The sequence below is a fragment of the Dermacentor andersoni genome, chromosome 2, assembly GCF_023375885.2.
Source record: "Dermacentor andersoni chromosome 2, qqDerAnde1_hic_scaffold, whole genome shotgun sequence".
Taxonomy (NCBI): domain Eukaryota; kingdom Metazoa; phylum Arthropoda; class Arachnida; order Ixodida; family Ixodidae; genus Dermacentor; species Dermacentor andersoni.
The window spans coordinates 51,034,857-51,053,738 of NC_092815.1; the positions used below are offsets into that span (position 1 = coordinate 51,034,857).

Below are 18,882 nucleotides of genomic sequence, written 5' to 3' on the forward strand. Positions count from 1 at the left end.
CAACTCATGGAGTTGTATCTTACAAATGCTCCAGCTTATGAGCTCCTCTCCATTGTGATCAAACCAGGCCTTTGCAGTTCCTTTTAGATAAAACGTGATGTTCACCAGCATCAAGGTTGGGCCCTATCTGTAATGTGCCATTGGGGTACCAGGGCAGAGGAGGGGATGCCCAAAGTCATGGGGTGGAGCTAAGATGATGGCTGGCATGGCGGCCGCTGCTGACGCAGTTTCACCACCGGCAGACATTCCTAGAGTAGCACTTTGGCGGCCACTGCGGAGCTCCGTCTTGTGTTAGACCCCCAGCACCTCCATCAATGTTACCTGGAGGCAGACAACAGGAAAATGCATTTACAATACATTTACAAAATGATGAAGCGCTGTCCATATGGTCTAGAGCATGTACCATATCAAAAGCGTGTTCTTCATTGACGCTCCTCTTGAGGAATAGTACTGTAATGGTATTTCAGGGGCATGGAGGAAGCAAAGAATCCACCTGCGTTCCACCCTGTGAAAGTGGATTTAATGCAAAGCTGGTGTGGACATTACACAAGTTTCCTTGCCTTCTCACGTAACGTGAGAAGGCAAGAAGCAGAGCCGCATTAATTAAAGCACACTGCAGGGTCTAGGCGACACAACGGAAGCGGTCGCATGTCAAATAAACACCTCTGTGCCCACCACGATAGCTTTGCGGTTATGGCATTGCACGAGGTCGTGGATTTGACCAAGACAGCCGCATTTCGATGGGGGGCGAAATAAAAAACGCTCGTGCACTTTGATTTAGCGACACGTTGCAAAACACCACGGTGCCAAAGTTAATCCTGAGTGCGCCACTACAGCCTGCCTCATAATCCGATTGTGGTTTTGGCAAGTACAGCCATATAATCCAATTCAAGTTTAATGCTTCTGCCACGATGCGATGTGCCATGTGAGGCAATGACAATGCTCAACGCTCTCAGAGGTTATGAAATATGGCGCACAACAATGCCTCGAGCAAACACCTCTCCCTTTGTGTTTTGTGTGCTACACAGACAAACAGCAGTGGTGCACACATGGTAACATTTAAAGGGACATTAAAGGCAAATACTAGGTCGGCGTGGACTAATTAAATACCATTCCAGAAACCTCGCAAGGCTTGTTTTTTGCCAAGAAAAGACAGTTTGCAAGAAAATTGCATTTGAAGGGTCCGAATAACGTTTTTGAACCCAACCGGTGGGCTGGTGACATCGCATACGCCATCACCGCCCTTTGCTGCTGTCGGCAAGTAAAACGGCGTCCGACAGACGACGGTACCGAGCCAAGACTGAGCAGTGGATTCGCCGCTGCAGCTGCTTTTTGGTTGAGTGGCCTAGACTGTTCCGGCATCTCGCGACATCACATGGAAGTTAAAATCTCTGCTACTTGCAGTTTGTGCTAGTTTCTCAAGCCAGCAAAACCAGCACAGTACTACATGATAATGGAACATCTGAAACGCAAAAGCATGGATGGCGCCGGGTTGAGTGAAAATTATACTTTTCGACTGCCCACGTCGTTATCAGGGGCAATTTCAGTGGGTTCTGTTTTCTAAAAATGAAATATAACCGGAGAAGTAGCATTTTATTTCATCTTATAATGCAATACAAGGATGTTTTCTGCAACGAGTGGTTGAGTACTAGTGCCAGAATTTAACTGAGGAGTGCTTTCGTCATCAGGCAAGTACTTGAATGTCCCGGGGAAGTCTAACCATGTCCTGCATTTACCTAAATTTCGATTATTAAGGCTCTGTTCGCGATATTAGCACCTTAGAGATTCCAGAGCACTAATCTATAACTTTAGCTTAATATTTGCCTTTAGTGTACCTTTAACATCAACTCGCCACTCATGTTAGACAAAACGAAGAAATTAAAATATTCGCCATCAACATCACCGCTAATTATCGTCAAAGCAAACAGCACAGAAAGCGGTTACATCGACTCCCACAGTGCGTGGGATCAGCATAATTTTTTAACTTTTATTTGTTAAACAGATAAGGTGCTATTTTAGTTTATAACAGTAGGGAAATAGTATGTTCTTGTCAGTATTTGAGCAGATGGGGATATGTTGGGTTATTTTTAACGTCTAAAAGCAAACAACAGAAATACTTCTCAATTAGCCAATGAAAATTTTGCAATTTGTCACAAATTTAACAATTATTTTAAAGGAAGTGTTCTTCAACTACTATACCTTTTTGTTCATAAGAAAAATTGTTGCTCCCAGACAATGTCACTCGAAAGACTGAGCATGAAAAGCTGTAAATTCAGAGTACCTACTACTCGGGGAGCATCATTTGACTATAGCAGCGGCCATTTGAAACATACAGTAACAGATCTGAATTTGTTTGTGCAAAAATCATTGCGAGATTTAGGTCAATATTCTATACTGAGAGCTGCTACTCTTCGAACTCACCCTGAAGGTAGGCTGTATCTGGGATAATTTGTTCAAAACAAAGCTGAATACTATTCCATCAATTGGCTGATGAGATCTTTCTGAAGTACATCCACAATAGCTATAACACCTCCAGTTCACTTCTGTAGCAGTTGTCATGTGCAATCTCTTCCATATTGCTATAGTTGAGCAAAACTCTTCAATGCAACAATCACTAATGTCACTCTAGGAGAGCCTTGACCTAGTTGTTTCTAATTTACCATCATTCATGAGCTTGTTATGCTTGTGTTATTATTGTAAGCTTGTAATAGTTTTTGCTGCCTAATGTTCAACCCACTAAAGTGTCTTCTGTTATTTGCTTTCTGTTCATGTACTCTGTCTTCTCAACTATGCTATTTAACAAATATATATTTCTTGAATATGGCATTCCAAAGAGAAATTACAACTTCGTTCTGTAACTATATCATTTGATGACTGCTTCAAATCAAGTTTAACCCAGCTTGTAAAGAACTCAATTATGGTGTGAAAACTGGGTAAAATTGGGTTCTGCCTGAAAGTAAAAGGCCCCAGTTCACCAACTCAGTTGAAGTAACGATACACCATGTGTACCTAGACTTATTTTCAACTTATAAACTGCACAATAATAAGACATCACATGCCAGTTGTGGTTTATGCCAGGATGGCTTGTGGAATAGCATTCCATGCAAGTTAAAAGCTTATACTCTCTATTCTTCAAGGTCGCACATTGACACATTTCTTTAGTTTAATTTCTGCTTAACAGAAAGTTTAGTTATTTCGCTGTCTTCTTTGACAAAATAGGTTGACTGCTGCAACCTACTCTTGTTCAGTTGCTTGCCATGGTGGTGTTTTCATACAATGCACAACAGCATGGTACAGGCTTACTGTAAGCATTAGAAGGAGACTGGCATTTTTTGCAATGATTAAATACATAGCACTTGTATATAGCAGCACACATCTTTTTTTCTCCATAAATGGCTAAGTCTAAAAATTGCTAAAAGAAATGAAACCGGCAGCTGTCATCCTTCATGACAAGGGCCAGTGACAGTAGCTTAGCGATTGTGGATGTTCCATTCTTCAGGTATTGCAAGGACAACAAAAACGCAGATCATTTGATCAGAAATTTTTTTCTTACAGAAAACAGCTCTGTTGTATAACTTGCAAAGCGTACAGCGGATCAGTATTTGCAATGTGTATTTTCAACAATGTACGCAACATGTTTCAAATGAATGATCAATATTTTAGAGAGACTGTTACTGAAAGTTCTAGTGAATCCTGCAGCTAAACAGACTAGAAAGCAAGTGTAAACAAAGGTGTAGGTATAACAGAAAACAGAAGTATATAGAAAGACTGCATAAAATGCATGCTAAACAAGTTTTTAGAGTAAACCTAAAAGAAGATAAAACATTGGCTCACTTTAGTGTTGTTCGTGTAAAGAGAAACAGGTTGGTCCTTGAAGTACAAATGTAAATGCTTCAAACAATTTTTCAACCTATGTAAACTAACTAGTGGGACACAACACAGTCGTCGTGTTCACTGCTAATCAGAGCCAAACAAGCGCCACATGCATTCGTTCCTCCAATGTACTTATCGACTTTTGACCGAACTGCATAGACACGTAACCAGATGCTTCGACATAAGTTAAGGGCAGCAGGCCAATTTAGTTCGCATGCTGAAATTGATGTTTTACAATGCAAAACAGCTGATAAAAGCTGCGAGGTCTTGGAAACCATTCCATGAGATGAGTGATCATGTGGCATCACCCAGAGCAACACGCAGCATGAGCTGTTCCGTGCCTGCTCCCTACTCCCCTCACTTGAATTAATGGCTATACTGCACTGCCCACAATAATGCACCAAACAGCAGACAACGCAACGTGCACAGGAGATCACAGCGCCATGCTTGTAGGCCACATTTACACACTTGGCGTCGCAGAGTCTTTCTCACAAAAGACAAATGTCTGTTTAAAGTTTTTCACTGCTTGTTCATTCATCACGTGCCAGCATGGCAGTTCTTGTAAGTCTCTTGTAGCCACAGACTGGCACAGCTCTCAATCAGTGACAAGTCCACACTGCACGAAAGCACTTCGGTCGACGGTAAAGGATGATTGCGGCGCATTACGCCATCAGCCACTTCGAAGCAACTTCCGGAAGGATCAGCTACCTCGCAGACCTGGCACACAATGCTAGGCAGTATGACATAGAGGAGTCTTAATTCAATGGCCTTTCAAGCAGCAGACTACCTTTGTAAAATACCACTACTAGGTGGTACCTCAACTGGTAAATGGCTTTTGGCTGCTCATACACAATACAAGTAGTAGATAAAACTCCCAGCTTTTCAAACTGCACCCTTCCTAGCATGCTGCACAAGACTTAGCAGCCAGCTTCTTGTGTCAAAGGAAGATGTCTTAAATGTCGTCGTCTCTGTAAGGCTTGACATTGGGCTTCTTCGGTGTACTGCTGTCTTTGGAGTGGTACGGTGTCACTGGTGCCTGTATGATGCCATCCTCGGGAAAGGTGCTCGTGTGCACTGGCAAACCAGAGTACCGTGCGCTGCGGCCGCCAGGGGCGTCTCGGCTGCTAGTTCGGCCACCACAGCAAGCAGCCAAGCAGTTGGTCTGCGTCACCAGCACAAGGCCTGCCACGGACACGATGACAACACAGAGGGTCATTAGGGCCACGGTCATTGCCTTGTACCAGACAGCCGCAGTGTTGAGCCTGGCCAGAAGGACCTTGGACTGGCAGTAACCACCATCCACCAAGTCGGCATCACCAAAGCAGCGCATACATTGGTCATCACTGGGGCCTCGGCACACACGGCACGAATAGTGGCAGCGCTCGCACGTGAGTGCAGCAGTTCTCTCAGAGGAACCAGCAAGTGTCAGTGGAGATGAGGATGACTGCGACGGGTAGGTGCTGTCCGGGCACTTGTCGACACAGCCGGACCACGTGGCATACTGGGGATACGGGCACTCTGCAAGGGATGGGTGTGCCACAAAAAACAAGCACTTGATGTTAGAAATAGCTGCTCCTTTAAATCCACAGAGCTGATGGAAATAATGGAAACTAATGTGCACTGGAAAGGCGTGTCTCGACATATCAAAAATTTATTTTGAAGACCCAGCTTTCCGATTGTGCCAAGCAGCTGATCACAAGCGCTCAAGAAAAACTGTCAGTTTTTTTAGCCCCTTTAATCATGCCTAACAAATAAAATCTACCCTGTTGTACCCTCTTTAGTGCGACACAATGAAAGATTGTAAAAATAATGTGTGCATAGCTGAATTTTATCATGCATTGCAGCTTTTCAAATCATTTAAAAAATCTGGTCTAAAATGTAATTGCATGCACACACATTGACTGCATTATTGTTCCCTTGAAGCTTAGTGCTTGCACAAACTATGTGAAAGAGTATGAACAGTGCAAATGGTTTAAGAAAGCAGTCTGTGTGAAGCTTTTGTAATGTATAGTTACACTGTAGCAATAGGTTCAAATTTGCAAGAACTAGAGTTTTACTGCAAATCTATAGTATGCCGTGGTTTCCACTACTTCAAACCGAAACATAAGTGAACCTTTATTTAGGCAGTGTTCTTGAACAGAGACAAAATGCAATTCATGGATTCATTACAGTAAAACTGACATGGCGTAAAAAACGAAAAAGGAGGTCAGGAAATTTACATTGCTCATTCAAGGAAAAAGTTCAAGGTGCATTCGTTTGTAAAAGCACTACAAACTTGGGAATAATTTTTGAAGATGTATTAAAAAAAAAGGACCACTTAGTACTGCACACCCAACATGTAAGCATACCAAAAAGTATACCCAAAGGAAGTCACTTTTTGCACACTGCAGCAAACTTTTTGTTAGGTACCCAAAGCATACCACACAGAGCACGCTCCTACTGGGTTAATGCAGAGTTGTAAACGGTTGCAATAGACAGAATCATCACTGCGCCGCATGCAAAACATTCATAGCTAGCAACGGAAAAGAGTGCTGTGCAAGCAACACATGTCACAATACTCGCAACAATGAGGTATCTGTGCAACAAACAAGAATAAGTTGGCAAGAAAGCAATGCAAGGGGCATATTATCATTAGCAGAGCAAAAAGTGATACTAACTGCCAAAATAAGAAAATGAAAGAAAAACAAAAGTCAAACTAACATTTCAAGTTAGCCACATTTAACACCACTGTTGTCACTGACACCAATGTCCGTGGCATCATGAATAGTAGCCATAATTTAGGTTATCCGAACATGTGCAGTCATATGGCAAATTTCCTTGTCTCACATACACGACAGTGGAACGCAACCCCTGAAGCACCCATAATTGTGGTATCTATCACTGACACCACATTTTAATAATAAAACCAATAACACTGCACTGGAGTTACGATCCTTATTTGCAATTGCTAAAAAGCAGCGAGTGAACATGACCAACAATTTTTTTTTATTTTTACCATATAGTAGATGTACCCTTGGCACATAAGAGCTTGTCATAACAGTTGAAGAGCAGCAAAAGACTAATTAGCTTGAAGCGGGTTGGTCATGGGAACACAGTGGCCCACCTACTGACGACATGGTGTCCACACCGTGAAAGCTTAGCACACACCAAAGGCAGCCAAACTAGCCTTGCATACAACAAGGTGTTTGTGTGTCAAAATGACAAAGCCAAAATAGCAAAAAAAGGATCTTCAATTCACCATCCATATTCCACACAACATAGTAAAGAAAGTTTGTCAAAGATTGCAATGCATTCCAGTGCTCGTGCAACAAAGTTAAGCAAGAAGCGTGTTGTCATCACGGGCAGCCAGCGGAACCCAGGTGTTAGTGGGATGTTATTAAACCAAGGAAAACGACCAAGCATTCAGACCTGATGAAAAAAAAAACAAAGAAGACATCTATAACAGGGTGGCACTGGAACTTCATGAACTGGACCACCTACCTGGGTATATGTGGGTTACATTGAGGTGTCCGAGCGCAGTAGTGGTCGCTTGAGCGTTCTCAGACAGAAGGACATTAGTGTGGTGCCAGTGTGCTTAGCCAAAAGAGAACAGACGACGAGATGTTTTCTAGCAGTTGTCCAATAATAAACTTTAGTAAATACCATAACATGAGGAACAGCTGGATACCAAAAGCAAAAGGGGGCGAGCATGAGAGGATATGATCTCTGAAGACTGCTCACAAATAATGAATGTGCCATGCACTTCCAAGGAAGATGAACCCTATAGTGCATAGCTAAGACTGTATCTGCACGAATATAAGGAGAGCTTTTTTTTTCTTCCTGCATAATCAGCCTCTGAAAGCAGCTACTGCCAAATACAGAACCATGCCCTAAACATAATGCGAGATATCCTACTACCCAAGCTGAGCCAACCAGTTACTAGGTCTTGCAGTGAAGCCAGCCTCTTGAAGGCAGCAGGTGCTGGCCTGCTAGCTGTGGGAGCTCACTTCAGCATAACAGAGGGTAATAAGGGTAATGGGAGAATGAAGCCCGACTACACATAGTGGGGGAGCCACCTCCAGTCCTGTTTACCTGATCCACTACAGCAATGAGTATTTGCAAGACCTCATTTGCTCAGGTGCAGCTGCAACTATGGCATGCACATACTGCACCTCAGGGCACAGAGCAATGGGTGATCCTGTACCAAGATGAGCCTGGTAAAGGAACAATTGGCACAAGACCCCAGGGGAGTATGAATCATGGTCGAGATCGTCTATCATGCTTCACTAACTGGCCCATGCTGTGCTAGGTGACCCATGCTACACTAAGTGGGCCATGCTACGCTAAGTGGGCCATGCTACGCTAAGTAGGCCATGCTATGCTAAGTAGGCCATGCCAAGTGAGCAGTTACGACTGCGCTGCACATCATTAGCTGAGGTTTAATTGTAATATGTATATTAAAAATTTTAGGAGCAGTAAAAAGTCGCCTCTCGCGTTATATTCATGGTCTCGTAATATCTATGCAAAATACGATAGCTGCTTAGCTAGGGTTTGAGGCTCAATTACAGCTTGGAACTTTTTGTTATTTGCCATTTGCTTGTATCTCGCTAACAGAACAGATCTTGCCAACTGAATAGAGAAGTGCGGAAAATGCAGCTAACATTAGCCGACCAGGAACTGGATTCAAAACGTTGTTTGCACACAAAAATAGCTCCCGACTGACCACCAAATGCAAAGGTTTACAAATTTCACCCTTGATGAGTGATGCAAGTTCCGACATACACAGCATAGCTTTTCTTAGCAATAACGACAGTGTACAGTCGAACCCACTTATAACAATACCAGTTTGATCAATGTATCAGATATAACATCGAGCAGCCAATGCATTGTCAACTTTTGTATGTGTTCTATGATAAAATAAATCTTTTCCTACAATGCTTCCATACCGTGTTATTGGTTGTAGAAATTAAATCTGTCTACGAGGTGTCTGCAGCAAAAAAAAGAAAAGAATGCAACATCTTAAAAAAAAAAAAAAATAGAGCCCCTTTGTTACACTCACCTTTGTGCCACACCCAGTAGCCAGATTTAATTGTTATAGCCAATAACGCAGCATGGAAGCATTGTGGTTTATTTTACCAGAGAACACAGACAAATGTTCAGGTTGGGGCAGCTGCTCTTTGTTACATTCGAGTATTGTTAAAAGCGGTAAAGCAACAAGCGGGTTTGACTTTGGTTCTTTCTGTCTAAATAAAATGTTGAATCCTTGTTCACTCTGCTTTTTTCATGCAACCTGGTTATAACAATTATCGGTTATAACAATGGTATTTTCTTGGGCTCATCAATATTCTTATAAATGGGCTTGACTACTTTTCATTACTTTCATTGCTAGCGGTTTCCATGCTATATGCGATCTCCTAGTTGCTTATTTCTTATCTGCACTGTGCTTGAGTACGTACATAGCAGTTTCATTTTTGTTTGTTAATCAGAATTGCCGACGTCTGTACTCCTTTAGACAGGCATAGACAGGTGTAAACAGAAAATTCAAAGAATAGTTTAGGTGGTTAAACATGATTAAGAGAACAGATCATGTGAGCAAAAGTGAAGCTTCAACATTCCGAAATGCGCTGAGTGCAGTGTTAGCCTATTCCACGAGCAAGTAGTAATGTGCTATTCACGAAACTGTTCAAATCCAGTAAAAGAGCGAGAGAAACTGAATGACGCATCACTTGTACCCGCTTGTGTTTCAGCGCACAAGCTTTCCCTCTAAAAAAATTAGGACAGTGAAGAATGACGTGCTTGGCTGACCAAAGTGATCTGCATATGCAGAGAGAGAAATAGCAGAGAAAGAAAGAGAAATGGTATGACACAAATCACAGTCGACAATGTTTGGCAAGATTCGTAAAATTAGTTTATTAAGCCCTCATACACCCCATTTTTCGTATGGGGCTATAATTCTACAGGCAATATGTTCCAAATAAAAAATATGGGGCCAACTAACACTGTGAATTAAAATGCCCCATTACAGTAGCCTTGGTGAAACTAAACTTGGGTGTTGCACAGAATCACCAGTAGCATTGCAGTTCTTTTTGTGGTGCCTGTGTTGGATGAATACGTCCAATGATATACCTACGTCACACACACACACACATACACATCACTATTCCATTGATTATATGCCACCAAACATCGCACTCATTTGCTTGCAGCATTGAAATATGCCTACACACAATTTCGCTGACAAAACCACCAGCTGTTTTTTTTAATTGTGCCTTCTTACATATTGAGACCACTAGACATTACAGCTTTGAGAGGTTCAGTTTTGTACGTACAGACACATCTTTCTTGTGTTGTGTGTGTGAAATGTGCAGGCATTTATAAAGGAACAAATGTACAACATTAATATCTGAATCTGACCAAGGTTTCTCCTGCTTTTCTTGTTAATTTCTTTTTTTTAAATGCAGTTTCTCTATGCCACCAGTGCAGCTCACCGGGAAAAGCCCAGAAGACCAGCCCATTTGGTCACTGAAAGTGCCAGTGATTTGGTGCTTACTAGCAAAACACCAGATCTCTGTGCAGTCATTATTAGAACGTTATTAGCAAAAATACTCTAAAGTGCAAGACATACACAATAAAGTGGCGCAAAATCAAACAAACAACAGTCAAAGGGCCTTCCTATAAAACTTCCAGAATTGGTTCCACCCAGCATTCAGCAGCCCCAAAAAAAGCAAGCTATACAAGAACACGACAGACAGACAGACAGACATACATACATATTCAACAGTCTAGGTTTTCTTTGATGCCTGCTAGTGTCTCAACTTGCACAGAAATATGTACGCCATCCCTTAAATGACTAAAGAATGCAAAACAACACACAGGCTCTTTACATCAATCCCCACTTGTACCAAGTTCTTGCTTGCGAGGTCTCACACTGACGATTACTGGCAACAGGCGATAGTGCTGCATCACAATTGGTTAAATATGGATGCATCAGCTAGGCAGAATGCTCCTCTAGCTTGTCAGAGCACTTATATTAGTGTGGTGTTCCATTCGCTGGCACCTTTTTCAGTCTAACTGGCAGTGCTAATTAGTGCTGCAGGAAGCATCTTGTTCTGTTTACACAAGGCAGAGTAGCAAGGTCACCAATGCTACAAATAGTTTGAAGTGACTGTCACAAGTTTGAGTAAAGGGGCCCTGAACCACCCCTCAGGCTTGGTGAAATAACATAGTCTGCGGGTAGCAAACGCTGCTGTGAACATCTCAACCAAGTTTTCCTGCTGTAGGCAGTGCATGGAGCTCGCAAGCTGATTGCAAAGTCACCTTTCTCTCAAACACTCTCTGTTCACCAGAAGGCCCCGTCCTCACTCTCTTCTGGATGCTTTATTTCAACATCGGATGCTTTATTTCGTCAATCCCTTAGACCGCTGCTATTGGCAGATAGCTGACATCAAGCTGCAGTCGGGTACATGGTATAGATACCGTGGCTGCCGCGGGTTGCCGCCACGAGTCCACTTAAGTGCACTGAAGCTCGCTGAGGACAACCACGTTTGGCTTATGTTTGGCGCGCCATAGGCACCAAAGGCAGAAGTCATGGCATCTACGTTACAATCCAAAATGAAATTTTAACTCCATGCCACGGTGACATTTAGAAGGCGGAACATTGTGGGCACGCCCCACTGTGCCATAGCCTTCGCAGTGCGAGGAAGAAGGAACGGAAGCACAGTGGAGGCCATGTTTTATTGCGCCACACTGCATGGCTCGAGAGCTTACGGTCCGAGCCTCAGTTAACCCCACCTCACCTACTACCAACGAGTGGGAGTGCGAAGATCGAATGAGCAGATTCCACGAAATTACACAACACCATAAACTGCAGAGGTGCACATTCCTGCTGCCGCACCCAAAATTAAACAAAAATCAATCAGTCAAATGGTGGCAGTTACAAACCGGATCCTAACAAAGTCCAGCTATCTCTAGACTCTAGAGCCACCCTAAGAGCATATCCTATGGGAATATATGGGTTTAATACACAATAACGGCGAAGCAGCCTCAAACAGCAACAGCCTCCGCGCGTGCTGGGAGTCTGCAGTGCTCGGCTCAGACCTGAAGCACCAACTCTGGGCCGTCCAATAAGCCGAGGTAGCCGCCAAGGGCCAACAACCCTTATTCGAAACCTAGACGGGGTCGAGGCCCACCCCACCAAATCACAGGGCACTCAATAAGGTTATTTGAATGAATGAACTCCACTTCTGCTGAACGCACCGAAGTACTTTTTGCGGCAAAGTATCTCTGAAATAGCCTATTTCACTTCAAGTTTCTTTCTCCATTTTGATAAGAAGTGGTTCAGGGCCCCTTTAAAGAATTTTAGGAGGCAGATATAGACTAGCATAGAAATATACAAGAATACTGAATACGCAGTTACATGCAGCAGTGGGTGCACAGACATCTCATGATACTGTGTGGAGCTGAAGTGTACAGAACTGTTATAGAAATTATCTGCTGTATCCCACTTCAATATCCCACAATCAATATATGCAGATATTTTCATATCCTTACTTCAAAGAGTCTTGCCACGGAAGTCCATTAGAAGCTCTATGGTTGATGACAATGTAACAAGATACTGACAGCAGTGCTGCTGTTTCCAAATAAGCTCCTCAGTATTCTGGTATATGTGGATGCTAGTACACTTCCACTATGACAAAAAAAAAAATTATCCTTCACACATGTATGCCTATCCAACAACCGAGACACCAAAGACAACGAAGCTGTAAAGTGAGTTCTCACTCCCTTCAGAAGTACTATGGGTCTGTTTACTGGTTCACAGCCTTGCCTGAATGCAACAGCACTAAGAACAGCCAGTGACAAATGCAGTGACAGTTGCTGCAATGTGGGCTGCATTGCTGCTGCGTTCAAGCATGGTGGTGGCTGGCTGTTCTTAGTGACAACTCCCATACAGGCGATGTGTCTGATTTTACTACCACAGTCGCGCAAACTTTTGGAAGACCTCCAAAGTGGAGGCAGTGTAACGCAACATTATAACAAAATATTATGGACTACTGGTTAACAAAACCACGCATATAAGTAGTAGTCTATTTGAACAAGACATACGCAGGGTAACATTTATTTTATAATCATTGATCTTTATGTTTCAAACCAATTTCAGAGCTTCAACACACAGTGCATTACATTTACAATTTATACTGACAACTCCGTCGCCCGCCGCCACTGGGGAACCATTACAAAACTTCCCTTAACAGTTTCACTGTTGGTAGGTTCTTGACATATTCTGTCATACAAAATGATTAGGCAACTTACAGGAACAAGCTACTCAAGATATCAATATTTAAAAAAAATCTGCTTCTGGCTAAAAAGCATCATGCATAGTAAAATATCTTAACTCTTCACTGTTGAAAAGTGCAGCAATAAAATTCAGTGCTTGACCCCATGCTAGTAGTGGTATGATGCATGCTTGAGGATCCATAATTTTCAATTGATTCAAACCCTTCATTCACACAACATGCAATAAAAGCTGCACATTGTAGTTATAAACCTAGTATTCCCTAACTAATAAATATGTATAGAAACTAGATAACCAAAGGTTACATGCCTAAATGCATCAATGCTTTAAGATGCGTGTAAGCATCACTATCACTTGGTTGCTTCTGCAATTGTGTGGTAGGTGCACAGAGCTGTTTCATCAGCATGCTCCTAGAGTAACCTTCATTTAAATTGTTACAGCAAACAACACATAAAAGTAGCAATTGACATTATATTTTGGCTTCCCCAGTTAAATGAGAGACAGATACGCCTGACTCTCAACAGTTCCAGTTCTGACCAAGTACCAATACATCTCTCCCACCTGGTCCTCTCAAAGCGTGTGTTCTAGTGTCCTTTCTGATGAGAATATGAGGTTGTCCTATGTACAGTAGTCAGACATGCAAGCCATAGTACACATAAACATAGTATATACAAGTAACCATTGCCTAGCCCAAGCTACAAGGACACTAAAAGGCGTCCGTTATACAACAGCTTCGGTAAATCGGCAGGATGCATGCATAGCTTTTAAAGAGAACATGAAAGCAAGCTTGGCTATCCAAAGCTCTTTAAAAAAAAATGCATGTGCGCTAAGAGACAGGATTCCTGCTGCATCACCAACTGCTAGTGACTTGGTTCCTTCTGACAAGATGTGCATCGAGTTTGTACAGGGTGCCATGATTTCCGAATATATGAACAAAATACGCAAACTTACAATATCTATACTGCAACTCAATTAAAAGTGATGATGCAGATTGTGAATTAAAGCGTCCAGGAAAGTTTAGCCAAATGCACACGCTTTCATTATCCTTCTGAAACCCATCCTTTTCTCTGGCACACAAAATTTAATTGATACTGTTGTTTAATCTCTATCTCTCAGGAATTGCACAGTGACTGTATTTGTTAGCCCGGTTTTTTAGAAAGCACAGTTGTCTGTGACCTTGCTATGACAAATGGAGCATGCAAGCAGAATGCCATTTGTGCTCACGAAAGCTAGATACCTAATGGCACCACAGGAGAGTAGAAAAGTATGCAAAGAACTCCAGAACGTACATGAGTTTTTTGCTAGATTTTTATGCTAGCCAATGACTTGAAAACAAAATATGTACATCTTAGCTGCACCGTATGCATGGCTGTCTGTAGTAAGGGTCGCACTACCAATGGCCATGACGATAGCAACAATTGTTCCTAAAGCAGCACAACTCTATTTCTAATTAAAAAGTAAGAGTAAGCATTCTTGCTGCTCCCCAGGTGTGTGCGCCATATGATAGGCACACCCAGAGTTTAAAGGACAGCCAGCTTAGCGTAAACATAAGATGTACCAAGATACACAAGTTCATACACACACGCAGAACGGTTATGATTTAATGGTATTCAAAGCATGCACTTTTGCAGCTGTCATTGAATGATTGGAGAAAACAGCAGGAATATACAATGACCTGTGCAAGCCAACGAGTAACAGCAACAATGACGACAACATCAGCAGAATGTCCAAGGTTGAACAACTTGTGTGAATGTACTCGCAGCAATGAGCTTGTCACACACACTGAACACCTGAGCTGTGCACAGGGAATGCCTTGTGCAAGTGCGTTCCCGGCAGTTACTCACTGTAATGCTGATGCTGCATTACTCACAAGCTGATCGTGTAATGCAGTGCTATTTGTGTTCCCTGCCACATAAGATACTCGCATTAATAAGCTGCAAAGTTGATGGGTACAGTGGGAGCAGCTTTTTACCCGAAAACCGAACAATAAGCTAACAAAATGTCCTTGCCCTGCAAATGCCTGCTGGCAAGATGTAAGCAAAAGCTAATGTGGCTTGCAAGATCACACTTCTTTTACAAGAAGGGGATTTAAGTGTATGGCACAACAAGCAATATGGAAAAATGAGGCGCTCAACAAAGTTTGACAGCCATAGGTTCTTGCGTGCATGATCGATGCAAAAATGCCAGCCTCTGCTCATGACATGTGGCCATTAAGTTTCCCTCCAACCTGTCTGGCATTCTGCATCTATATAATCACTGCCTAGCACAGTTGCCTAGAAAAATGTTCCCTTGGCACATAACACACACCAACACACACAAGCACACTGCAGTACCACGGTGGGTAATACGTGCTGCTAGCTTGGCACACAGAAGCTGTACAAGGCTGACTTTGACATAATAAGAACAACCCTAGCTATTCTGCGCCTACATGTTGCGGTGCCACAAGGTATGATGCTAATGACGCAGGACAAGGACTGAACTGCACGCAGCCCTTTGTCCCACGGAAGGAAGAACGAGCTCGTTGTAACACTAGTTGCAAGTGTGCCCATCAGTTAACGTATACAATAAAGGCAGAAGTCACACTGAACCGAAGCACAGCAACGAGACCTGTGATTTTCCTTGCTAAGCATTTTCGACTACTACTCTATACCAATAATATCCAAGGGTTCTGTTTAATCCCAATGCCGCACACAGTAAAAACGGTGTGCTATAGTTGTATTGACAAAGCAAATATAAGCAGGTCTGCACTGACACCCTGACAACCCAAGTCATTCAACTTGGCAAGTCAATTCATTCCAAATTTTCATTCATCCGACTGCTGCAGGTGTTTCAACAAGCTGACAACACATTTTTGTAAGGTAGGGCTTGTCTGACAATGCCCGCCATGTCGCAAGAAATAACACCCCAATAGATGCTGAAGACAATACCTCAATTTGCGAAATTAACAGTACCAAATGCCGAAGTGTGTCAAAGAATAATTTCCAAGATGCTTAGCCAAGAATGTCATCAGAACTAGCCCCTGCCTCCACAAACATGCCTACAGTGACAGCACAAACTGACAACAAATCACAAGCACACACACAGTTGAGTGGCCACTATCATGATGAACAGATTTCTTTACAACAGCAATCACTTGCACCCGACAGCAGGTGCAAGCTAGCCCAACCCAAATGTAAAGACTGTTTACAAGAATGGATTACTGCTGCTATTTGTTTCTGGCACTTATGTGCTGCTGGCCTTTATAGAACTCTTTTATAGACAGACCATTTTTATCAGGTTACATTTGTTCCAATTTAAGCTTACACATCATGTGCAGCTGTCTCTGTGCTATGTGCTCACAGCAGTTGAGTGAGTGAAATTAATGATGGAATTGTGGGCTGCTTGCAACACATCACTGTTCAGCGTGCTGGAGGCTATGTGTCTCGAATTACAAGCCCACATGCCATCATTCCTCAGCAATTCCAGTTGAGAAGCTGTCCATGCTCCCCCTTTAATAGGACCCTCTAACCGGAATTGATCCCAGATGACTGTGGGTGCTTTGAACTGAACTAGGGCTTCAGCTATAAGTGCTGTTTCAGTTGCATGCATGGAAGACCCAAAAGATTGAGCGCCTGGTTTTTCGCGAGTGGGAGTTTCTCAACTGGGCTAGACCAAGGAGCCATGATGTTTGTGGCCTCATAGGATTACTGACGTGCTATGTACAGACTGAGAATTGTGACTGTAGGATGGGCACATCAGCCCAGGAACTGTGAGGATGGGGCATGACACACACACACACACACACAAGATGTTTTCCTCTGCCCACAAGGCATGACTTGAGGTTTCAATCCAGCACGTTCGAACTATTGGGACAAGCGTGCAACACATAAAACACGCGCACGCACAGTTGTTGGAGCCCACCGCCGACAGTTCGTCTGCCAAGTGGTTGTTAGTGGTTGGAGGGAGAGGGGCAGCAATTCAGGGAGGAGTAAGATGAGCGAGCATCATCATCAGCAGGAGCAGCAGCAGCAGCGTGCGTGACAGAGCCCGCCACCGTTATAAGGCCATGAGCAGGACCAAGAGGGACGGCCACAAACCTAGGCAAGGGCCGCCAGCGCCGCAGCCATGCGCTGCCGCGCCACTTCCTTCGACGGGCTTGCTGCTAGACACGCCGGTGCCACGGGCCGGGTTCTCCCGAGTCCCGTGCACCGACAGTCCCGTTGGCAGACTCTCCGCTGAAAGACAATGGGTCCCTGAGCACGCGCCCTCATGCGGCCGAGCATGGCCGAGCAGGACTGAGCGCATGAACCCTTGAACAACTGCCATAGTCTCTACCGATCACTTTCAGCAGTACCTACGCATAACATAACCAACGCAACATGACGATATGTGGTGCTGAAGCATGTAGCATGTGCGACATCTCTGTTGCACATGCTGCCAATACAGTTGACAAATGCACAACTTGAACACACTTTTTTTTTGCCACATTTGTCTACCTGGCATAAACAATTGGAACGCACATCAAGCTACGTACCCCAAAGTGATCGATTGAGAATACAGCCCTTGGCTATCTTGGTGAACAGTGGCCTCTCTCCCTTAACAGTAAGCTTCTTTTTCAAGCAGGATTTTCAATAAAGCTTGGAAACTGTGGTGGTTGACTGTGCAATGGCTGCTCACAAAACATTATGTTGTGTGGTCAAAATACTCAATTCTTTTCTCAAAATTCAAAGAAAGCAGCATTTTCCAAGGTGGGAAAAACCATTCAGACAACCAGAGTGCCCTGAGCTTAGCCACAAACAGGTGGTTCTCTAGTTAGAGGCTTCACTTTGTGGTTCAAGGCATTTGCAAGTGCTGTACACATCTTTTGCTTCAGTCACTAGCTGCCCAATAAATCTGATAGGAAATGCCAGCAAGGAGCTATGTCTCAACACCAGTAAGAATATGGGCAGCTTGCATAACTGCTGATACCTGCATACTGTACAAACCTTAACATATAAAACTTGAACAATCTATGTTTATTGCAGATATTACAGCAAAAGAAAAAGAGTTAATCATAATCACTTTAGCAGCACTTTGTTCTTGCTCACTCTGTTGTTTTCTGACAATGCCTGTTGTACTAATTCCACTCATTGTTAATGCTATCCAGAGCAATATAATGGAGAGAATTAAGAATGCACTAATTTGAAAACTCATAATTCAAAAGGCACATATTACATGGTAAAATAAAGAAGGTTCTCATATTACACAGATGTAATGCTATATTGGCAGTATGAGTGATGCCTTCAATTACCAACATTGTTGAAGTGTCCTTGTAACATTGAGCCAAGGTTGTTGAATAAAGCAATCCAGTTTTTAGAGACAGCACTAAAGTTTCTGATGGTAGATTACACAAGTAAGGCCTGCTTTTTTCAAGGCATCAACACCAGCATTATTCTATAGCAGGTTACAAAACTACCAACAATGTTTGATATATGTATACTGCGATGTAACATTTTCTTGCCCTCACCTGACAGTTGAGTCACAAGACACATGATCAGTTATGCCACACACATGGCCATACTTGCAACCATTAGATAGAAGTCACTGAGCATGTGCTGGTGGGCTAGTTGGTTAAGCATGATTACAAAGACGGCGCCGAATAAAACAACTTGTCTCGCTTGTCTCGTGTCTCCCTTCTTCGTGTGTTGTTTTATTCGGCGCCGTCTTTGTAATCAATTAGATAGAAATTGAAAGGCCACAGAATTTGTCAATTCGACTTC

General features: G+C 43.0%; 1 protein-coding gene across 3 annotated transcripts in view; it reads right to left on the reverse strand.

The window, feature by feature from the left end:
- Nucleotides 1-3,526: 3,526 nt before the first annotated feature.
- Nucleotides 3,527-18,882, reverse strand: part of LOC126542313 (proprotein convertase subtilisin/kexin type 4-like) — a 210,132-nt gene continuing 194,776 nt past the window's right edge. The window contains exons 14-15 of one of the 3 annotated variants that reach the window (XM_055077166.2): nt 7,354-7,446; nt 3,527-5,391 (exon numbers count right to left, since the gene is read on the reverse strand). In XM_055077166.2, coding sequence (XP_054933141.1) covers nt 4,826-5,391; nt 7,354-7,446 — 659 coding nt within the window. In that variant the 3' untranslated portion in view covers nt 3,527-4,825. Of the gene's footprint in view, nt 5,392-7,353; nt 7,447-17,220; nt 17,359-18,882 lie in introns of all 3 variants that reach the window. The other 2 variants (XM_050189331.3, XM_050189332.3) reach the window with 2 other exon arrangements.